Genomic DNA, 23,832 nt, shown 5'->3' with positions numbered 1-23,832 from the left:
ATGCTGTCTCTGAGGGCAGTTCCTTCCACCTCCTTGAGTTTAGCATAAGGCTGCAACATAAAAAAGTGACGGAGTCTGAAAACTTTCCAAATGAACTGTATGTATCTGTTGTATTCGTGCTGTCGTAGAAGTTGATTTTTTTTTTTTTTTTTTTCCCCCCACCTGCATAATGTGCTCAGTAGACATCTTGGTCCGAACTCTCCATTAACTAAATGTAAAGTCGACGTCATGTCAGAAATCCCTGACACCTCTGGCTCAGAATTACAAGTCAGAGGCTCACGTGAATGTTTTTTTTGCCCCCCTCCACACGGCAGCAGCTCGTCGGTACTGTTTTAAACAATACGACGTGAGCGCAAACAGTAGTAGCTCACCTTGAGCAGTCGAGCGTGGTAAGCGTTGTCCTCCTCGTTCTCTCCTCTCTGCATGTCCACCTGGTATCTCTCACAGGCCCTGGTCAGCTCGAGGGCGTCGTAGAGCAGAGCCGGGTCCACAGAGTGGGCATTGATCAGACTGACCAGGTACTCCCTGTAGTGCTTCCTGCAGAAACACACACCTTTGTTATAGATACTCTCTAAGACAAAGTCTTTATCAAAGTGGAGGTTTGTAGAATATGCTCTTTTTAAAAGGAGGCCTTTTGGATTTTTTATAATGGAAATCTTAAACCTGCAGTGACTGATTTTTGGTCTCCGCCAGCTCCTGAGGGAAACCTCTGGCTCTTTAGCTGCTAAAAGCTCCACCGTGTTCACCGGCTGGTCCCTGGCCGCGTCTGAGCAGGTACAGCCGTTTCTCTGAAAACAGCTGCCGCGGTGAGCGTGAACCAGAACAGTTTTAACAGTGTTATTGGGAAAATATCCACTGCTTTTAGAGAGCTAAATGAGGACACGACATGGAAATTAGTTTGGATTATCCGTAAGTGTTAAGAGCCGTGGGACATTTGAGCGCACTGTAATGGAGGACAGTTTTCAGTTTGTCTCCTTAACAAACTCTGCTCACTTCAAATGACAGAATGAGGAAAGAATGTACTCTGGCCCAACAGCAGACCTCCCACCAGGGTCAATGAGAGTGCAGGATCCCCAGGAGGTGAGAGGTGTGTGACTTCCTCCTCTGCCTTAACTGTATCTCACACAAGGGTTTTAGTTTTTGCTGTCTTCTTAACTTCTCTTTTTAAAAAGGTCATGGTGCAGTGACTTTGGTGTGAAAAAATGCTCAATAAGATCGGTTTTCAATACTTCACTTTGAAAAATATAAACTTGTTTTTTCTATGGAAATGTTCTTTTTTCCATTTAACAAAACAAATGTTCCATGCAGTCTAAACACAATTGCTTATGAACTTTTTTTTGCCTAAATGAATCACAGTCTAAAACTGGTAAAATTTGATTTGAACTCAGGAACTCGCTGATCCAAGAATATGAATCTGACCAGATGTCTTATACCAGCTGTGCTGTACTCATCACCACGGACACATTTGGATTGGTACCAAAAAAAACGAGGTTCGATAGGTTGCCCCTCTTTGCGACAAAGCTTTAAAATTAGTTTGGTGAAAGTCAGACTTCCTGCTAAATTTGTCAAAACGCCAAAGGAACCTTCTAATCCTGAGCTAAAAAAGTAACACACGTTTCGAATTTTAGTTTATTTTCTAATAATGTCAACAAGTAATTACATTTTAGGATTGGAAGTGGATATAATTAGTGTTTTTATAATGACATATCAAATGACTACATAAAAATGAGTGATTCTCAGCTGAATCTGAAGCTCCCCTCCGCTTTATAGTCAGTTTCAGCTCGTTGTTCATGTGTCCGGTACCAAATCTTTACTGTTATGGTTCACGCTCACCGCTTTTATAGCGTCTTTTTTTTCCCCCCCAGAGGAAAAGCTCTTAAAAAGCCACTGAACTCTACTTACAAACGGGAGACAGACTCAGCCGGGGACCAGCTGGTGAACATAGTGGAGCATTTAGCAGCTAAAGAGCCAGAGGTTTCCCTCAGGAGCTGGCGGAGGAAAAAATAAGCAATAATGTTGCTCCGTAGCTGCTGCATGTGTAAAACTCTGGTTTAAGAGATGGCGGTTTGAGCAGACTGTACTAGAGAAGAGTTATGTTAGTGTTTTGTCTTATCCAACTCATAGTTTTCAGTCTATTTCCTTGAAAAGCTTGTGCTCAATTTAACCCTTTAATCTTAATCCTAAAATAAATAAAAACCAGACTGTACTATGGACTGTAGCAGTGTCAGACACTCACTCGCAGAGTCCAGCTTGTCCCGGCTGAGTTTTGATGCCGCACGGCGAATCAATCTGCTGACCCCCTTCGTCTTTCTGCTCCATCACACCGCAAGCGTCTGGTTCAGAGAGGAGAGAACAAAGTCAGTTTTTTCATCAACAGACGAATCAGAAAAGGATTGATATGTCCTAGGAAATGATTGTTTAAAAGTATTAAAGACTTAGACATTAAAATGTTCATTTTTGTGTCTCATTTAGAAGTGAGCTAAGTGTAGGCCAATGATGACGGGATCAGAAAACTGGCTCCAGATAAACTGAACTTAAATTTAGATGGCAACTTTAATAAATGACGCTGATGAAGTCTCATCTAATTTTTGTTTGACTTCCAGGTTTTCCAGAATGTGTGTGAACCGAGGGGACATTTTTTTTTTTTTTTTTAAATGTAATTTTTCGGTTTCTTTACTTCCTGAACACGACAAAAGATTGATACGAGGAGGAAACAGATGTTTCTAGCCGATGAACAGAACGCTGTTTTACCAGTTTGAGTTCCATTAGAAGGATCTGTGTTGAACTCCACACCACTCCTCTGAGGGGAGAAAAAAACAAAAACAAAACACATTTACATCTTAGGTTTGTGACCAGAGGGAGGGAATGGCTGAGGGAACAGTAGTTCAAGGACAATACAATAGGGCAGTGAAGGCTGCTGTTAGAATCAAACTGATGATCCCGTAGTTGAGTTCAATCATACAAATTTAGAGTCAACCAACACGTACACTTTCTGCATAACTCACATTTGTGCACTCTAGAGATCCCGGTATTTCTGGAATTTTAGTTTAAGTGAGAGCGAGCTGCCAACAGTCTAAAGGAAAGAGATTTTGATGATATCTTGCTTCTGTGGTCTGACATGTAAACAGTGTTTTGAAGCAGGACATAGCACAAGGAGAAGGTTACAAAACTAGGTATGTCAGCCAAGGCATGAGTGGAAACTAAATGTTTGTGTTTGTGCACTGGTAGGTCGTCAATTAACTGATAATATGCAATTATTTCATTTTTCCAGCAAAAATTCCAAATGTTCTGATTCCGGCTTCTCTTTGTCCAGGGTTTCTGCAGCGTTCACCAAGTTCTATTTAAGACTTTAAGACCTTTTGAATGCGAAACAGAACTGTAATCGGTATTTTTTTAAGACTTTTCAAGACCCTGTTGTCACACATGATAATAAATCAAATATTTTTGGTTTGATACTGATGTTCAGATAAAACAAGCAATTTGAATATGTAACCATGGGCTCTGGGGAACTTATAATGGGGATTTTTCACTGTTTTCTGGCATTTTATGTTAGAATAATCAAGAAAATACAGGTTAGTTGAAGCCCTAGTAATGAAGCTAAACCTTGAACAGCATCCTTACGTGCAGCAGGGCCTGTAGTCTGGGCGGCTCCCAGTCTCTTAGATAGAAGAGACAGTCGCGAGGGTGATGGGCGTGTAGACCGGGGTAACTGCACTGGGGCGTCTTACATCCTGTCTGCGAGAGGAAGCAAAAAGAATGCAAATACAAGAGGCAGAGCAGGTTCTGGTGAGGTCCAAAACCTAAAAAAGATTAGCTGAAGTCTACATCCTACCTGAGGAAATCTATCCTGGTGTCTGCACTTAAAACTTCCCTAATCATTTTACAAGAGATGAGATGTGAGGATTTGTCAGGAAGGACACGTGACAGACTTAAGGCTTTAAGCATGACTTTATCTACAGATGACACTTGAGAAGTAGGTACTGTTCTCTCCAGCATTTGCTCTTTGTTTCCAAATTCCCCCTTCAAACTCTCTGTCATTGGAGTCTTCAAGTCCCAGGCATTTATGGCATTTTCATGTTCACAATCTACAGTCTGCTTTTAGCTTCTGTCAGTTTGATTTTGATTTGTATTTTAGTGTTTGTTTTATCATCTGTCCATTTTAATGTTTCTATATTGCTTTTGAGTTTATTACGATCTTTTGGTGTTTCATTGCTCTCTGAAGCACTTTTTAACTAATATTTGGAAAAGTGCTTTGATTACGGTTTGAAGCTGAAATACTCAAACAGTTGTCTAAATGCTGCATGTAAATAAGCTGAGATCAAATTCTGTGCAATTTCCAGATGTCAGACGAGGTCAGAAACGTCAAAAAACAAAAGTGTCTCTGAAAACAAAGATATTGCTTCTCCCAATACTAACACTTGCTTATTTTTGTATAGCACATAAAAGAAGTGGAAGTCGACTGTAAAAACATGTATTTTGGTCATTGAGAGGCTCAAACTCTGCCTTTTCTTCTTTTTTTCTCTCTCTTCTTTCTCGACGATGTGACTCGATCTCACCTTGTGGTACGGGTTGTTGCAGCCGCTGCAGAACTGGTATCTGCACTGGGAGCAGCTGAAGTGCATGCAGCCGCCTTTCGTCAGAGCGTACTGGAACCTACAGTGAGGACAGGCTGCAGGAGGAGACCACATTCTGGTAAATTCTTTTAATCCACATATTATATGAAAACGTGTTGTTTTTGTTTAGGAAATACTGAAAGCTACATGAGACTTTCCACTAATCATTTTAGCTCTATACACAATGATAGTATTGGTTCAGTATTACTGATGCATAACCTGTAAGCATCGTTTTAATGTACTTGCAACTATTTTGTTAAGCCATAAATCGTTTAGGTAATTTTTCAAGAAAAAATGCAAAACATCTGTTGGTTCCAGGTTTTTAAAATGTGACAATTCAGTAAACTGAATATTCATGGGTCCTGGTATGTTGGTCGGCAAAACAAGATATTTAATGATGCTACTTTGTGCTTTAGGATATAGTGATGGATGCAATTTTTCCCTGTATTCTATTGTTTTATACCGTAGATCAAAGTAATTGGCAGATTAATCAATAATCGTCATTAGTTACAGCCCTAATCTTAAAAGTAACTAATAACTATACCTGTCAAATGAATGTAGTTGAGTACATAATACAATATTTTCCTCAGCTTCAGCACAAATACCTCAAAAAAAAACTTTTAAAGTTGGGTAACTCCTAAACAGGTCAAAAGCAAAGTGAGATTAAGGACAAACATTCTGGTCAGTGAATGAGTAGGTCAAGCCAGTAACAACAATGAAGTGTTAGGAAGGGAACTTAAACACTGTGGTCTGCGGTGGTTGGGGTTGATTGATGTACAAACACTGTTGGAGCGATGAGGGGAAAAATACTGAAATGAAACTTGCGGTCGTGGTTTAAGGTAACGTTCGTGGTGAGCCTTACTGATGCCGTTGTCTCTCAGGTAGCCGGCCAGGCCCTGCCTCTGGTACTCCGGATCGTTCTCCCTCTTCCACTGCTGGAACTGCTCGCAGGACAGATCCTGGTGTTGGGGCTCCCACTGAGACCAGAGAGGGGAGTTCACGAGTGCCCGTGTTTCAAGGCTCAATGTCAAAGCTTGTACAGAACCTTTTCATTTCATTGTTTTTTTTATTTTTAAAATCACATGTAAGATCAGCCCGATGACCCCCGCATGCGAGGAGAAGTGGTAACAGTGCTAATACTCACGGGTTTCTTGCACTGAGCGCAAAAGCTTTTCCGGCATGACATGCAGGTGACCTTCAGCTGGTCTCCATCGTTGATAAACCCGCTGGTGCACTGACGAAGATAGAAAAAGGAGACGCGTTGGTTACTGTATGTAAATATGCATCATAAAAACTTATTCCAGTGTAATATTTAGCATCCCCTTCTATGTATGCTTTTTTTCAAATAAATTCTATTTATAACATTTATACCCCTCTTAACTTCATCAGTAAACTCTGTAGAAATGTAAAATGCCTGCAGTAGCTTCACTTAAAATCTGCTGAACTTTGAATTAATTTCCCCCGCCTCAGCTTGAAGAAATGTAAATAAGTTTAGCAAATGCCAGGAAAAAAAAAAAACCTAAATAAAGAGAATTTGTTGATAAGGCTGGTGAATTATAAAATAAATCTTTGTATTATTGTCGATAAATACCATTAAAAGACCAAAACCAATAATGTGTTAGTCTCTTAATACTTTGACTTCCCTACTCTATCTGTGGCACTCAGCTCCAAGGCCACTGGTTCCTACTGAAGATTAAAACACAACAAAACCATCAGGAGGAAATGCTGCTTTTGTTGAGGACTATTTCCAGCGGAGGGTGAATCCATATTTGGTGGACGTGGGCCTGAGATAAAATAAACTAGTGTGTGTGTTCATTAAATGAAAGAACATGTCAAAGTACACTGAACTCAGGAAGCGCAACAGAGCTATAAATAAAGGCAGTAGGCGAGTATGAAAAGCATCTAAATTACACATGGAGGAGGAAATCAGATTGTGGGAACGGACAGAGGAAGAACAAGTGGACTGTTTTTTTTTTTTTTAAGTTTGGGGGAACTCACATGACAGCACCAGAGGAACTTTGGGTCTTTCATGAGGGCATGCTCGGTCAGCTTTTTATGAAACAGCTCGTACACATCAGGTTCCAGGCAGTCCCGCAGCTGGAAAAACAAAATGTTACTACTTTACTGTTCAAAGCAAAAGTGAAAAGAACAATCCAACATGTTGTTTCAGGTCATTTCATTTCGTAACCTGTTGCAGTTCACTTCATCTGTGTTTTGATACTAGTTCCCTGTAATTTCACTTTTTTTTTTTTTTTTTAAAAGAAAGGAATTTGGTCAACATTTGACTCAGCTTTCCCTCTGTGTACTGACATTGGTATTATTGTTTCCACTAAAAATGCTCAACCACATCTCCTCCGTCCAATTTTTATTCTCTTTAAGATGCAGTGATGTTTGACCGTAAACGCAACGGTATACTTTAAAACATATATTAACCTTATACAGGAAGAAATGGCTCTGTTGTTTATTTATACTTTTTTTTTTCCTCATAATTTGTATGTGTCAGTGCTGCTCAAAAATATATGATGGAGAAATGCATCTATTTTCTTTGGAAGATTCTTTGAAAAAAAAAATGTAAGAGTTGCTTTTTGCAGGTAAAGTGCAGTTATTCCTTGTATAAACCACACGATCAGGAAAAAATAATTTTAAATATCCAAGTATGTACATTATAGTGTGTTATAAACCATCTATTAAATGTTTGTGCACTGCTTTTAAAAGCAAAGTGTTTTACACTTTAGTATTATATGGCTGTCTTGACTTTTGTCGTGCGTCTATATCACAACTTTGTTCCTACAAATGCAAAGTCAAATCCACGAGACACACCTTTTTTCTGGGGCTTGTTGGTCTGTTATGACCAGTAGCTTGCAGCGTGTTGTAGTCTAATCGATCCATTTCTAAATTACTACAATGCTGCATTGGCAAGTGCATAGTCCTCACATTTTAACAAACTGTTTATAGTGAAAAAGAAACGAGTTTGATTAGCTTCCTCTTCTCATTGTCGTGAATCATCAACTCCCCTTTTCCATCATAATAATATTTTAACTGTCGATAGTATCAGGACACTACAGACTAGTACGTTAACTTATATTATTTTATTTCTGATCTCAATGTTAGGTTTTAAGATTTTTCATACTCCCCCCCCCCAAACTAATTCAGTCACTCATGCATATCCCCACTAGACAGTCTGAACATCTTCATCTACTTTTGAGAAACATCTTAAACAAACAGTGAGAGCTTCCCAATTGCAGTTTCGACTGAAGGACGATTAAACAAAAAAAAAAATAAAATGTAAAGGGATGAAGATGGATTTCATGACGTTTTATGTGAAAGACATTAATTTAAAAAAAAAAAATGTATGTCTCTCTCTCTCTAGCTATCTATCACTATATATCTCTCTATCTCTATCTCTATATATATAAAATTTAAAGTGAAATTTTCTGAGGGACAGTGGCCAAACAGAACGCTTGTTAAAAACAGGCACAAAAACCCTCGATTTCACCATGTTCCTCTTTCTCAGTTCACCTGTATGTCCAGCGTGGAGAAGTAGCTGTCCAGTTGTTCGGGGTCATTGATGTCGGGCTCTCCGCAGACGGGACACACCATGTCTCTGATGTGTTTGTCTCTCACAGCTATGGTGAAGTGCCGCCCGAAACACTCGTGGCACACTGAGCACTGACAGGAAGTCAGGGACTGCATCTGGAAGAGAGAAGAAGAAATTAACAGCTGCTTATTAAATGTTGAACTCCTTCGCGGATGAGGGCAGATATTGTGGGTCCGTGCATTTTATTCAAATATGCAAATAAAAGAAAATTGTTCTGTATGTGTCAAGCAAATTCAAAATAACGCTTTGAGTATTTAATTATTGCTTTTTTTATTTATTTTCTGTCAAAATAAAGTGTTTCAGGGTCTGATGTGTCCACTGTTTTCTTTTAGGCACAAATATTTGAACTGTTTCATCTGTTAAGATTAACTCTCAGTCACAGTTGGGCTGCCAGCAGCAGATCTATGCCAAATCAAGGGTAATCAATCATTGTTGATTATTGGTTTGATAAAACAGTTAGAAAAAGAACTTTATGCAGTGAAACATCCACGATACTAAATCATATCAAATCAAAAGCAGACACAAATGTTTTAATGCTATTGAAAGGGGCTCATGGGCTCTAACTCTAAATATTTTCACATTAAAGCTCTTGAATTTTTAATTCTTTGGTAAGCCTCTGTATTTTTATTAGTTCCTCGCAGCACAGTTGCTTAGTGGTTAGCTTTGCTGCCTTCCACCCAGAAGAGTAAAACACAACGGATGACTGTCCAATTTCTGCAACATCCGATATGCTATAAATCCTGAATTTGTGTATTACAGCTAGGCGGTAAAACCTAATTTGATGGATTGATTGAAGAAGTATGAAAATTTATGAGGGGGGATAATTTGCATGGAACATGGTTGCATGTTCTACTTCCTCATCACACACCTACTAAAAATATCCCAGATGCAAAGTTTTGTGCCTGTTTATTGCTTCACCATGTCACTCAGAGTAGTTCCTCCTGTTTACTATCTATATAAAAACAGTTTATATGAAGGTGGCCGGGAGGTAGATGAAAAGAAGTCACGTTAAAATGTGAAATAAAACCGTACCGTACAGGCTGCATAGTTTCAGATAAGAAATAAAAATACTTAAAGGATAGGTTCTCAATTTGTCAAATGTCTGTCTTAAATCAATAGTAAGGTGCCTATATGAACGCCGCAGTAATCATTCCTTCCTTCTTATCTGAAGGAAAGAGGAGGCTTCAGAGTTAACGGAATCAACTGAACATGTTCCAGAATAACGCAGTGGAATGACCTGGTTTTCTGCGTCAGTTGGTCATAAAATGTGATCCGCTCTTCCTCTAAGTCACAAGTGCAGACAAGCACAAGGTGCTGAACCTAAAACAGCACAGATAACGGCCGGCGTGAACAGGAGGAATGGCTACGGCAAGCACAACTTGCTGCACTGTTCATACAGCGGACAGACATAAGAACTGTGAACCTGTCTTACGGTATGACCTGCAGATTCACGCTTACACCCCCCGGCAGTGCACACTCTGGACCGTCACTTTCACTGACCCACCTTGCTGCGGGGGAAGATGTACAGGCAGCAGGGGCACTCGTTGTTGAGGAGACGCCTGATGAAATCCTTGTCATGCGACTCCTTCACAGCTTGCACTACGTCCTCCAGGGAGTAAGTGACACCCGGCTCCTGGAGCAACGACAGTACGAGCTCGCAGCGTCCCCAGCTGGGCAGGTCGTACAACGCCAGCAGGCGCCGGCACATCCTCTGCGGGGAACGAACGAGGACGGCGAGGAGTTTACTCGTAAAAAGAAGGTGGATTCGACAGAAAAACGACACGTTTCTTTACAGTGCGTAAAAACCCATCATTCCCATGCCAGTACAGGTACAAGGTGTTCACACGAAAAGCACTCGGGTAAATTGCCGCGGACTGACCTGTTTGTCCGGGTGTTTGGGGTCGATCGGTGGCTCGGGCTGGTCGGTCCAGATACGCTGGTGGAAAGGCTCGAGGAGAGGGCGCTGAAGCAAAGACAAAGCCCCTTTAACCTCACCTCCGCTCAGCCGCAGGGCCTCCTCACACTGGGCCACATCCCTGAAGCCCAGAGAGTGGAGCTCCCTCATCTGAAGACAGAGACACACACGACAGGGAGGGAACTTACGGATCGATGTTTACAGCAAAGACGCGATACATCCCCGCGTGAATACTTCCGCAGGACATATCCCGATAATGATGCCAAGAAATCTTCAATATTTAATAAAAGAATATTTGATGGAATATTTAAATTTGATGGAATGGTGCAGCCATAAAAAGTCTTAGGTTTCAACGTTTCACGATTACTCGATGAATAGACTGACCAAAAATGAATTGCAGCTACTTTGATAATCTGTTAACTGTTTGAGTCATTTATGAAGCAGGACTGGCAAACACACCGTCTGGCTCCAGCTTCTAAATTGTGAGGATTTGGTGCTTTTCTGTTTTATATGATGCTAAACTGAGTATCTTTGGGTTTTGGTCGGACAAAAAAAAAAAAAAAAAAAAGGGAAATTAAAGATTTCAATACTAGGTATTCAGGTGCTGATATGATACAAGTCATAAAGGCAGTTATTTGCTTCTACAGATACCTGCCACTTATTTGTGTTATTTAACAAACACATAACGTAAACATAAACATTTTTGATGAGGAACTTGCCAGTGTTCTCTGGTGGACAAACCCTGTAAAATAGCTACTGTTCCTAAATTACTTCAAACATAAATCTTAAATATTTGATATGTGAGGCCTTTCCTAACCCCAGACATGTTACACCTCCTACCCTGAGTTTGAAAGTTTCCTTTGCGTCCTCCAGTTTGGAGTTTCTGCACGCTACTCATTAACCAGGGTCAAGAGGGTCGTGCAACACTCCCACGTATGACTCCACAGACCGTCTTTGTTGTGAGTTATCTTTCAAGGTCAAAAAAAAAAAAAAAACTGGAGGAGACAGTCCAGAGACGTCGAGTTTTTTTCAGCTGTAGAGAGCCTCTTATCGTCCTCACCACAGACACCTGTTGAGACTCTGCACCGGCTTGTGTACCTGTGCATGCAGGAATAAAACACACTCTCCGCGTCCTCCGGTAGCTTTCCTCTACACCAGTGTATCTGCACTATTTTTTGTAAAAGAGTAGATCAAGATATATTGCTGCAGTGGCTGCAGTTGCTCTCTAACGACTGTTTTTAGAGCCATTTATCACTGTACTTTCAAAATAAAAAGGTGCCGAGAATCTGGAATCTGTTGACGACTGTCGTAAACTTTTTACAAATTTTACTCTTGTTTGGGTGAACTTTTAAATGTAATCAAAATAAATAAACAATGATATGACTTAGTAATGATTTATAAGCTTGTTTACTTATTTGATCAAAAGGTCTTGATTTAAATAAAATGCCTACTCCTTTAAGATTATTTTATTAAGACAAAGTTCTTGTACAGCAACATTTAACGTTAGAGAACTTTGGCCCCATTTGTTAAATAAAAAGTTTTGTAGAAATCTCAGATACGGTGCCTGAATAAGTATTATAGTGATAATCAGTTTATAACCATTTTGATAATATGAATTAATTAGAGTTTTGCCAATCATTTCCTCTGAAAGCAAAAGCAGTAGTTCATTGTCTGTCTCTCAACCGCGGTTGTCTCCCAGTCCCCGGCTCTACGCTCTTTAAAAGATACGATGAACCGAGCCTCTCCGTTCCAGGGAGTGAACGCTCGTACCACTGGTGCCCTTCAGGGTCACGGGATGAACAGTCCTTTTATCCTTGGGGAGGACATGGGGTTTTTTCACGGAATATACGACGTGAATTAGGTGAACGTGATTCATTGTCTAGGATTTGGACCGCAATGAAATCTTCGCACACGTGTGGATAGTCGCAGTGGTCCCGTGAAGAATAGCCGTGCAGTAAGTTTTGTATGGGTTTAAAACACGTCCCTGCAAGGACAATAACCTTCAGAATTATGCTTTGAGCTCCAGTAAATGTCTCTGTGTAAGACATCTGGTTCTCCCGAAACTTCTCCCATCCCAAGTTAACAAGCTCGCAAGATTTCCGTCACATTTCATAGCTCCAGCTTCTCAAATGTGAGGATTTCTCTGTTTTATATCATTTTAAGCTGAATATCGTAGGGTTTTTGGACTGTTGGACGGACAAAGCAAGACATTTAAACATGTCATCTAGGGCTTTAAGTAATTATGATGAGAATACTTAACCGTTTTATGACATTTCATAGTATAAACAGTTAACCAGTTATTTCTGAAAACAATCAATTAATCAATGATGAAAATAACCGTTAGCTGCAGCCCTAAATTAATAGTTTGACATTTTTGCTGGAAAAACAATTTAAACACTGGTTCAAGCTTCATTCTCAATCTTTAGGAATTGCTGCTCTCTTTTTTTATAATCACTATACATAGAGTTTATTTGGTTTTTGACTGTTGTTGGATGAAACAAGTTGTTGCTTTGACCTCTGGAAAATTTTGAAATGCAATTTGTTATTATTTTCTGACACTTACAGGCAAAATGATGAATTGAATAATAAGGAAACCAGATGGCAGATCAACCATCCTAATTGTTTTTACTTATTCTTTGATCTGTTCCCTATTTAAATCAAAACTCAGTCAATTTTGAACTATTATATTTTCAGTTCTTGTATGGCTGCTAGTTTTTAGATGACATTTAACATTTGAGAAATTCAGCTTCTATTGTTAAATGGGATAAAAAAAAAAAAAAAAAAATAGTTTGAAGAAAAATATTTAAGGTAAGTTATAAACTACTAAAAGTGTTAGACACTTTGTAGGCAGGTGCTTAGAAAACAGAAAAAAAACAGTATCGCTTTAGTATTGGCACCAAAAGTCAGGTTATTATATCTGCACTACAATCTAAAAACTTGTAAGGATACCCATCCCTACGTCTGAACGAGGACGGGAGCATGTCAGTCGTCTGCTGGACAGCTTTCTGAAATGAAATGCGTCTCAAGCAAATCTGCTCTGAGAGGACAAGCATTGATGGAAAAGGTTTAAAGACGATGATGCAAGATGTAGAAATTACAGCTAGAACGGCTGCAGCTCTAGTAGGAATATATCACTGTGAGTGAGCAAGCTGTGTTTAAGTAGCTACTTTTAGCCCTTTAGAATACACTGTCCCACCCGTGGGACGCTACTTTAGGTGCGTTTTGGTCTGTACCAGACTCAGTCTTCACACAACCTTGACTACTTATGTCTGGTGAACGGCTTAATTTTCCTACCTTGACCTGTCGGTCTCTCAGCAGCTGTGCCACAGCTCTCTCAGTGTCCCCTCCCGCTGCTAACCACGCCAGCTTGGCCTCAGCTCTGGACAGCTTCACGTCTTCACCTGTGGCGCTGGGACCGCTCTCCTCCGACTCCTCTCCGTCCCTCTCCACCGCGGGTTGTATCCCAGAATCCCCTGCTTTGTAGTTTAGCTGGACGGACGCTGCCATGGCGCAGATTTCATCCAGCAGGTGAGGCAGCTCTGATGTCAGCCAATCGCAGGGGTTGATGTTGCTGCCGCCGCACATGCAGAGGGCTGCGTACACCTCCTCTGGGCTGACCCCTCGCTTTTCTGCTTCCTAGGGGAGAGATGCAGTAAAGTAAAAACACCGAATATTGCCTAGTTTAAACTTTCAGATTGTCAGGGTTTATGTAGTAGCAAACGTAGAAGTAAGTAAAAAGTAGTTAAAAGGTTTTTTATTTTTGAGTTTTGGACTGTTGGTCGGACAAAGCAAGACAGTTGTAGACTTGGGCATTTTTCACTATTTTCTGACATTTTATCGAACAGACGATTGATCTATTAATCGAGAAAATAATCTGCAGATTAATTGATGATGAAAATAACCTAGTGACGCTTATGTTGGTAATTGTTTTACTTAATTGATCAATCGTTTAGTCTATTAATGAATCCTGGGGCTTCCCACAGGCAGATAAACAATCCTAGCCCACCCCACAATCACTCCTCTGGGCTTAGCAATGCAAATAAATTAGGGTTTATTAATCCGCAGAGTATTTTTCTGATTAAAATGTTAATTATTGGGTCTATAAAATGTCAGAAAACAGGGGAAAATGGAAAACAATTGTCCAAAACCCAAATATATTCAATTCACAAGGATATAAAATGGAGAAAACAGCAACTTCTCACATTTGAGAAACTGGAACAAGCTAATCTTTGGCATTTTTGAAAATGCCAAAGATTTGATGGTGAGAGCTTGTCAAATGTGAAGATCTGATGCTTTTCCCTGTTTAACATTATAGTAAATTATATTGGTATTTGGACTGCTGGTTGAGAAAGAGAAAACCCTATCTGAAGGGGTCAACCTGGGCTCCTGTCAATTTTTCTCTTTTCATCATTTTCCGATATTTAATGGACCAAACAATTAATAGATTATTTGAGAAAATGATCTGCACGTTTTATTGTTTCAGGGTTAACCGTTTTTTCTTGGAAGTGTAGAGCAGAGCAACAGATGCACGTGTTAATCCAATCACAGTTTACCTTTCTGAGCTGACAGACCAAAGTCTCCCCGCTAATTTCTTAAAAAAAGAAAGACTTTAGTCTTTAAAATTTGGTTATGGTTGTGTACGATTCTTCGGACGAAGACCTACTCTGATCTGGTGGATGAGGCTGAGTCCGTCTTCCCTCATCATCTTCTGCCTCTTCATCTCCATGTTCAGTCTGGGCTTCGGAACGGGCCTCGCACCGGGCTGAGGCGGATCCTTGGTGCTGGACGGAGTCTGCTGAAGAGACTGGGGCACAGAATCGCCAGGAGAGTCTTTACACGACAGGTTGCACATCTCACACACCACAATGGGCTTGGTGTTCACATAGGTGCAAAACTGGCAAGTCCAGTTTCCCTGTGAAAGAGAAAGAAAAGAAAGACAAAAAAAAATTATACATGTTAGGTAGAGAAATGTAGACAAAAATATGTATGAGATGCCTTTAAAGAATATACCAAAGGAAAAAAGGCGGCAGCATCGCCTCAACACAGTGACTTTCAGCAGTTTTAAATAAGATAAATGAGATAAATAAGTGATCGAAAGTACTTACAGTAGATCAAACTCTGTCATGAAAGGGGACTCGTCATGATCACTTTTCTCATCATGTGAAAGCAGTTCTATAATGTCTTCCATATTTCTGAGGGAGCTTTCCAAAGACTAAAAGACTCACCCTAATGTTGTTTTCAGGGTTATCTCCGCATGGCGAATGGAGTTACAAAGATGTGGACATTTACCCGGCATAGAGGGTCGATTGAGGAGATGCTATCGAGTAGTGCCGCAACTAATGATTGTTTTGTTTAGTCTATAAAATGTCAGAAAAAAAGCATTTGTCATTTATCCCATTTGTGCAATAAGTGCTCTAAATCCTAATACATTATAAACTTACAAGCCTCTCTGGTTTCCTCACACAGCTCGACATTTTATTTTTCTCATTTTTATTCCTCACGTTGCCGCTTTCCTAACTTTTATTATACCCCCTTTACTTTTTTCTGAATTGTGTGCATTGTACCATCGATTTTAATATCTTGAGTTGTCTAATTGAGTTTCTATTGTGTTTGTTTCAAGTTTCATGTTTTTGTTTTTACGCTGTCTTGCTGCAAAGATGACCTGCTCTGGTGGGAAAGTTCTGATCAAACTGATCAAAACTGTTGTTTCTTAATTTTCCGACAGTTGACTTGACTCTATTTCAAACCAACTGTTTCAGAACTACTGTGGTGCTGCATGGTTTTTTTGGAGCTCAACTCACACTAGGGACTAAAAGTCAGGATGTCTTGTCCTCTGCTGCTTCACTTTTAACTTTACGTCTTTCTGTAAGTCTCCCAGCTTTATTGAACTACAGTACTAAATAGCTTTGGTACCCCCATAATGAAAAGTACTTGCTTGAAAAAAGTTAAATTATCACATCAGACGGTGTATCTTTTGTAGACATCTCGGGGACTCTGCCATAATCACTTCACGGGTAATTTGAGTAACAGCACAAACCACAAAAACCTTGGTGGATGTCTTTAACATGTGCCACTTGGTGCACATTTTTTTGTCAGAGGTGGGAACCCCAAACACTTGCAGTATTAGTGCCCGGCAAAAGAAAGACTGAGAAGGGGGATAAACAACAGCAGAGAGACAAACCTTTGTTCCAGTATCAGTCAGAGATCCTGGGTTGGACAGCACTGGGGCGACAGGCGGGCGAGTGGCCAGACGGGGGCGCTCACACACCTCACAGAGGATGCTGCTGCCTGGGTTCACCACCGTGCAGCTCTTACACTGCCACTCTGCGGGATCGAACACAGACACAACAACATTCTCACTGCTCCGCTGCTTCATACGATAACTTCGTTTCCTTACGTCGGCAACATATTTTGTCATCACACCTTCATTTTCCAGGTGCTGGTTTTTACAACCTTGCTGAAACATGCCAAATGTAATTTTTCCCAGGCAAAATTAACGTGAACAGCTAATGAGCTCTTCTACATCTGGTAGAGATTTAGCGCATAGTTGTATATTTTTTTAAGTCCTAGTATTTCTTATCTGTTGTATTGGTTTATTTCAGTCTTTTGTCTTATTTTATTGTGCTGTACTTTATCCAATTTAACGTGCTGCATGAATAACGTACATTGTTATGGCGTCTAAGTCTCACCTGTGTTTGGTGATGTAGGCGCCGACGTGGGGTTTTCTTGAACGGTGGACGCAGCCGTGGCGAGTCGAGGCCGCTCGCAGGTTGAGCAGAGAACGGCTCGCATCTCGTTCACCGTAGTGCAGTGAGCACAGTCCCAGGGTGACAGAGATGGACTGAAAGACGACAGAAAAGCAATAAAAATTACATTTAGGGTACAGTGTAGATATCCCTCCCACGCTGCCCCTCTCCCTCCTTTAAAAGCACTGCAAACATCTTGCTGGAGATCATTATTCATTCATTCACTAAATCTGTATTCATATAGGTGGTCCAGCGAGATCAGTTCACTTTCTTTTGCATTTGAGCGCTGTGTACATATTACAATAAATCCTACGGTTAGACAAACATGAAACTTGCAAGACTGCAATTAAAAGAATAAGGATAAAGCATTAAATAAAAGCTAAAACACAACAATAAGCCAAGGCAACCTTAAAATCCACCTCTGACTCAGATCGAACCAATACATTTAAAATCTGCAAAAGAAATCAGCTTTAACTCCTGCTGAAGTTTATTCAACCTGAGTCGAGTAAAACATTTAAAAAGGCCTTTTTACCGAGCTCTGCTCTGTTCCTCCATAGGATGCTGGTGGAGTACATCTCACTGAACACTGAATCTCCGACAGTTATCCTTCATGAGATAAGAGAGTTTTCTGGAGCAAATTACGTTTTTTGCATCCAGCTTTGCTCAGGTTTTTAGGTTTGCTGATCATTGCTCATACGAGGGGGAGATTTTAAATTCTTGCATAAGATCTTTTTGGAGGACCATGGAAACGGTTTTATTTATATTTTAGACAACAAGCTGAAACTTTTATCCACGGTGCTGGACAAATGGTGAGCAAATAAACCTGTGACCTCATTAACATTACCACCACTCTGATCATTTTACCACACTGCTGCCAAATGAGAAAGCAAATCAGTAAATCAGACAGTAAAAGGCTTCTAACATCTCAGTGTGTTCCCGGTGAGTCCGATTATTTTCCTTTTTCTGCTCACCTGGATGTTTTGGCTGGTGTAACGACAGTTCTGTTATGTCCCTTGCGGTCAGGGTGAGAGTGGAAGAGCCTGTCACAGTTCAGACACAGTCTCTGGACACAGGTGGAGCACTGAGCGTGGACAGCCGAAATGCCACAGATACTGCAGGTCTCTTTGGGTGCAAAAAAAAAAATAAAAACACACACACACACACACAAAACAAAAAATACAAGGTGAAAAGCCACAGACAGCAACAAAAACTAACTTCTAGCTTTTGTAAGATGTTTCCTAACGTGTTCCTGTTTTAAAGCCTGCTGCAGAGTGGCATACCCTGTTTGGTTTTCTGTATTTTGTCTCTCTTGTGATTGGCTCTGGAGGGGTGGCGGTGGAAGAGGTCGTCACATGCGTCGCAAAAAGGTCGATTGTCACAAGATGGGCAAACCAGAGACGAAGCGCTGCCACACAAATTACAGTCACCCACAGCAGGTGAGTCTGGAGACAGAGAAGGTACTTAGCTGGGCCTCTAGCTGCACTGTTCAGTGTTACTGGTGCAAATGAATAAAGAGTAAACATGTGAATTCCAAGGCAGTATTCAATGAAGAAAACACAGTGGTAGACTTAAGATGCATATGGACTGGATTTCTTTCTCTGGGGGAGGTGGGGTGATCTTAACATTACCTGTGCGTGTCGGTGACTTTCATCCTGTCTGGAGCGCGTATTTGGGTCATTTTTCACCTCAAGCCCAGCAATAATTACAATCAAAATTGCCTACTGTGTTTCTGTGAACTGGCTCGTCCCCCTGTAATTTAAATCCCATCCAGTGCGACGACCTGGTATTTTAAAGTGGATTTCTGAGTTTTACCAGCGGAAAGACCTGCTATCCGTTAACTTTTACTTACTTTTCTCTTTAATCTGCCTTTAATGTGGAAAATGGACTGAATCAGAATTTTTTTTAATGAATTTTATAGATGGAAACATTTTCAAATCAACATAAAGACTTATTTGGGAACCAATAATGATGACAGAAAGAAGCCATCAGGAGAGCAAGACCCCATAAAAGAATGTCAGCAACAGGTAGGTACTGGCTTTCTCCTGGGCTTTGTCCTGCTGAATGTCCATGTCTATCCCAGACCATATCCTGCAATTTTGCGATGGTTAAAATCCCGTCCGCAACGAGGACTTAAATTACTGAGGAGCCAATGTGAATATCTAATTCCCTACCTCCCCCTCTATTTTTAATCCTGTCCAAATGGGGCTAAAATCTAAATTTGTGGATTCAAGAGACTCTCTGTAAAAGAAACCCGGCTGACTGTTCTTAGTCACACACTGGCGAAGAAAAAGTCCAAGAGACCTGTGGAAAACGATTTCATCTCTTGGTGTCTCTCTAAAACGGGCGAAGGAGACAGGACCTGGGGTTTGTCTCCGTGCTGCTCCTCTCCAGGCAGCATAACCACAGAGTCACTCACCATCATATCCTGAAAGAAAACAGCATCGCAGTAAATACTCTTTACACTTTAAACTGGATGAATGGAGGCTGTAGCTCACTACGATCACCACAGTGCTGCATGAAGTATCAGCACTGACAAATTTAAAACTTGCATTTACAGATTTAATATATGTAGTTTTTTCCAGCGTCCACGCTGAACCAAATCCTTTTATTTTTCGTGTAGTTTTTGATTGTTTTATATTATTGAATGTGTTTTACATCACACTTACTTTGCAGAAAATGTACAGGCGTTGGCCTTTATTTTGCATTTTTATTTATGATATTCTGTTCACCGTCACTGGCGACTATTATACGACAAAATGTGTGAATCCAAATAAAGTAATGTTTTTATTCCATGTAATTTTTTTTCAGGAGCTGGTATCAAATTTAAGACTCAAAAGAGATTTACGGTCGTTGTGTCCTCCTCCTAATACAGTAAAATAAAAATAAAATACCACAGTATAAAATAGCCATACAAAAGTATCAAATGTACAATGTTCAGTATCAAATTTAACAAGAAAGAAAGCAATTGAATAAAAACAATGAAATACCATTAGGTATGAATATGAAAATATAAGTATAAAAACTATTTAGTAGATTATATAGTGAGTTGTGAAGTAAGATTATGATCATTCGAGTAGATGTGGAAGTGTTGATTTGGATAATGTAAACATTCAGTGACAGAATTTAAGCATAAAGCTTCTGCAAATGTTTGTACAGACCTGCTGCATGACAAATGGGAAGATATCTTTGAAGTTTTCTAGGTGAGGATGAGTGCCCTAAACAATCACAGACATAAGAAATGGAATATGGTGAATTCCTTGCACACAAAAATAAAAACTACTGGTCATAGATATTTACAGCAAATCAGATGATTGACTACACACACTAATACGAACCTTAACGAGCATGTCCACCTCTGTGCGTAAGGTCATGACCTCCAGCGTCACTGCAGCAACTTTCTCGGCATCCGGTTCGCTGACTTCATCCGGGAAACTGAGGCCATCTAACTGCTGATTGGTGTAACCGTAGAGATAGAGGACTCTACGCCCACCCTGTGGAAGGAAACCAGGTTTGAGATCATTGTTTAAGAGGCTACGCACCAATGAGTTAGTCATTGTACTTACTTTCTCCTTTTAACGTTACTTTCTGCAAGAAAATCTGCCTCATTTGCACCAAAAGCTTCAAACCTCAATCAAAGTCTTGCTCAAAGCCACAAAGCAGAATTTCATTGAAAATGTCCCGTAAAAAGGGAAGATCTGCACCAAATGACAGATTTGCTCACCTTGACGGCATCCACTGTGGTTCTGAAGACGGGGTTGTTGTGCTTGACGCTCCTCCAGTACCTGGGCCTGGTGGGGCAGGTCAGGTTACAGCCATACTTCTCCAGGATACTCAAGGCCTTGACCAGTCTACTCAAAGACTCCATAACCTGATAAAATAGAGAGAAAGTTGCTAGGTTAGTAATGTCATTAGGGCTACTACGCATTAATAAAAGGCTAGGGTCAACTGTTTACCGACATTTAACCACAAATTTGTGACTTCCAACAATGAGTTAGTTGAGGTTTTTTTATCTACAAACATCCTAAATATAAAAGTCATTGATCCAGATTCGCTAGCAGGTGTTTTTTTATGTGTGTCTTAAGGTTTATGTCACTCATGTTTCCAGCAAACAGATATTAAAAATTAGTCTTTCTTCAAATGTTAATGCACTGTTACTTTTGATTTCACGTACTTATAAAACTTGAAAAAAATGTAACCATTATTGTGTCAAGTGCAAAAAGTACTTAGTAACCCTCCTTTGCCGACTGTTCAGCATGGGGATGGAAATATTCTGCTCTGGATCATGTGGCAGCCAGTGGCACAGAAACACTGTACGGACAGATACGGATAGGAATGGATTTCACCAAGTGTCAGCAACATGTGGATGCAAAAGTCCGGCAGTCAGTCGAGAAAGTGAAAATGAAAGGAGCCTGGCTTCTACTAAAGGACAACGATCCAACGCAGACCTCAAAACCCACAAGCTTAAGCTTTTGGAATGGCCCTCACAGTCCCCCTGATCTGAACATCACTGAAAACCCGTGGAAAAATATAAAAATATATCAATTGAGAATTGAAAGACTCTTAGCTGCCTAAAAAAAAAAAAAGTGTGAACAAGCTGTGACATCTGCCACAATTACTGTTTACTTTTTTTCTGTTGTTTAAGTTCATGAAATAAAGAGTAACCGTGCATTAACATTTGAAGAAATATGTAATTTTTTCCCAACTTTTTCTCTCACGGCAACATAACTTTACATGAACATTCCTTCTTTTTGGTTTTAGTTTCACAGTAAAATTAGGAAATTTAAAAGTTTAGCTCACTGTATGTCAGGAAATACTATGTGACACAGCATCACCAGCACAACAGGATCAGTTGAGAGACAAACTCTACCTCCTGCCTGCTGCGGCTGGCCACGTTCTCCCTCAGCATGGCCTCCGCTGAAAGGTGACGGTACTTCTCGGACAGAGGCAGAGCGATGCTGGCCATGGTCTGGACCTCAGCCTTCACATCCTGGGCTAAACCTGAGGAGGAGAGGAGGGACAGGGCTCTCCTCCTGACCTCGTCCATCTGTACAGACGGAGGGCTGCTGCTCATTGCCGCTGAAATGGGAGGTTGACAATTTGATGATCAGTTCCTTGTTTAAATCATTTATCACAAAATAAATTCTGATATTTGCACATTCCAGTTCCTAAGATGTGAGAATTTGCTGCTTTTCTCTGTTTTATCTTACATTAAATTGAATATAGCCGGGTTCTGGACTGTTGGTCAAACAGAACAAGCAATTTGAGGTCCGGGAACCTGTCTCTTTTTTTCATTTAACAATTTTCTGACATTTCATGGACCAAGCAATTCATAATTAATCTACAAAATAAAGAACGGTTTAATAAACGATTGTAGGGTGAGGACTTGTTCGTGAGCCCGTGGAGAAAGGAAAAAGAAAATAAAAACGAAAAATAAATATATCTCTGCAGTCTCAACGCAGTGGTCTCAGATGAACACATCAGATCAACACATACAGTTTAAGAGGAGGAAGCAACGTGTAATTTTAACTTCGCATCACTCAGGCAAATTAACGTCTCTTAACGACAGTCTTGCCAGTAATTCTTTTATTGAGAATTGGCTTTGTCTCTGAGCAGGCGTCAAATCTGGGACGTCGCTTTTTCCAATTTATAAGACATCACACGAATACACAAATCTGCACTTTCAATGACAGACTTCTGCAATCGAGAAACAAGTACAAAAAAACAAACAAAACAAAAAAAAAACTAAAAAAAAATATTGTTGGATGGGGGCAAATCCATTATAAATCCTCAATGGTCTCCACCACATTTTAGAGGGAGATACTGTACCTTTTAATGTACTACACTTATTTAACAGCAGTGCTAGTTACAGTATGACCGCCTCAGAAAAATATAAAGGCACTGTTATCGACTAACCCACCAAGCAATTCATAAAGCGGTTCAAGTCAGCTCCACCTGGACCAGCTACAGCAGCAAAACTCCCATTGATGCCACCCTGTATTATAGTAAATGATGACAAAATGAAGTCTGACACAGGGGCATTTTTCTGCATGTGGAGTTCTGGTAAAAATACCTCCGAGGTTCTGCTTTCCTAAGATTCCGAGTAAACTGTTTGAGCGAGTGAGTACACGCTGTGGCATTTTTCTCCACTTTTCAAAATCAAAGGCGTCGGCGAGGAATAGTTCAAATCCGCAAACTACCTGAACACTTGACAATTCTGCCACTAGTAAAGGACAAATACAACATACCGCGTTTTTATTTTTTTATTTTTATTTTTTTTCAAATGTCCATCTCCGGCATTTGTTCTAGGTGTAAGTTGTCAGCAGGTAGCGGCAGAGCAGGGCTCCTTCGGGATAAGGTCTCCTCAGTCATTTCTCTTTTAAACCGTAAATATCACAGCTTGATATCACCACGGGAAAGTCCGGGCTAATAATAGTTTCACTCCCCGTGACGTTACGGTAGTAAACAGCTGTCCAGCCGAATATTAAATCATAAGCGCTACCGGACAACACTGTAAGTGTTTGGTTTTTTGGGGGGGGGGGTTTTTGTGTGTTTTTTAACGGTAAAATCTCGTCCAACTGGAGTTACCGGTGTCGTCTGTTAGTTTCGGCGTGTCCGAAGCTAAGAGTTTGTAAGCTAGGAGGCGCAGCGGACAACAACAATTCACGTTGCTGGAAACCGAAACTTTAAAAAAAAAAAAAAAAAATGTAGCGTTACAACTACGTACCCGTCGTCTTCGAGGCTCCTTTCAACGGCTGTTCCGTCGTCCCGCGTCCCGCTGGAGAGTCTCTGTGCCCCCCGTTAATGAAAAAAACGCGTTTTTGCCATGGTGTAAGTGGTTAAAGTCTTACCCTCGCCGAGCTTCTACTCTGCGTGTGTGCGTGTTTGTGCGTGTGCGTGTGTGTAGCTCTGGAGCTAGCTTCAAACGCGGAACTCCACTTTTTGCGTTTTTGCGTTTTCCGC

General features: G+C 40.5%; 1 protein-coding gene and 1 long non-coding RNA gene across 2 annotated transcripts in view; one reads left to right on the top strand and one right to left on the bottom strand.

Moving 5' to 3' along the window:
• Positions 1–5,605, top strand: part of LOC120789835 — a 17,196-nt gene extending 11,591 nt beyond the window's left edge. The window contains exons 4-5 of the long non-coding RNA XR_005707466.1: positions 4,579–4,692; positions 5,495–5,605. This is a non-coding gene — a long non-coding RNA (uncharacterized LOC120789835). The remainder of the gene's footprint in view (positions 1–4,578; positions 4,693–5,494) is intronic.
• LOC120789832 (E3 ubiquitin-protein ligase RNF31-like) overlaps positions 1–23,832 on the bottom strand; it is a 25,534-nt gene extending 1,702 nt beyond the window's left edge. Inside the window, exons 1-23 of the mRNA XM_040126890.1 lie at positions 23,597–23,832; positions 21,740–21,948; positions 20,594–20,740; positions 20,208–20,363; positions 20,031–20,087; positions 19,174–19,297; positions 18,153–18,314; positions 17,844–17,994; positions 16,816–16,967; positions 16,308–16,450; positions 14,790–15,038; positions 13,421–13,762; positions 10,091–10,276; positions 9,716–9,922; positions 8,133–8,306; positions 6,612–6,710; positions 5,758–5,847; positions 5,476–5,590; positions 4,557–4,669; positions 3,622–3,735; positions 2,752–2,800; positions 2,237–2,333; positions 372–537 (exon numbers count right to left, since the gene is read on the bottom strand). Coding sequence (XP_039982824.1) covers positions 372–537; positions 2,237–2,333; positions 2,752–2,800; positions 3,622–3,735; positions 4,557–4,669; positions 5,476–5,590; positions 5,758–5,847; positions 6,612–6,710; positions 8,133–8,306; positions 9,716–9,922; positions 10,091–10,276; positions 13,421–13,762; positions 14,790–15,038; positions 16,308–16,450; positions 16,816–16,967; positions 17,844–17,994; positions 18,153–18,314; positions 19,174–19,297; positions 20,031–20,087; positions 20,208–20,363; positions 20,594–20,740; positions 21,740–21,943 — 3,297 coding nt within the window. The 5' untranslated portion in view covers positions 21,944–21,948; positions 23,597–23,832. The remainder of the gene's footprint in view (positions 1–371; positions 538–2,236; positions 2,334–2,751; positions 2,801–3,621; positions 3,736–4,556; positions 4,670–5,475; positions 5,591–5,757; positions 5,848–6,611; positions 6,711–8,132; positions 8,307–9,715; positions 9,923–10,090; positions 10,277–13,420; positions 13,763–14,789; positions 15,039–16,307; positions 16,451–16,815; positions 16,968–17,843; positions 17,995–18,152; positions 18,315–19,173; positions 19,298–20,030; positions 20,088–20,207; positions 20,364–20,593; positions 20,741–21,739; positions 21,949–23,596) is intronic.

This window comes from Xiphias gladius, chromosome 5 (genome assembly GCF_016859285.1).
Source record: "Xiphias gladius isolate SHS-SW01 ecotype Sanya breed wild chromosome 5, ASM1685928v1, whole genome shotgun sequence".
NCBI lineage: Eukaryota > Metazoa > Chordata > Actinopteri > Istiophoriformes > Xiphiidae > Xiphias > Xiphias gladius.
The sequence above is the reverse complement of the archived record's forward strand: the minus strand, read 5'-3'. Positions and strand labels throughout refer to the sequence as shown.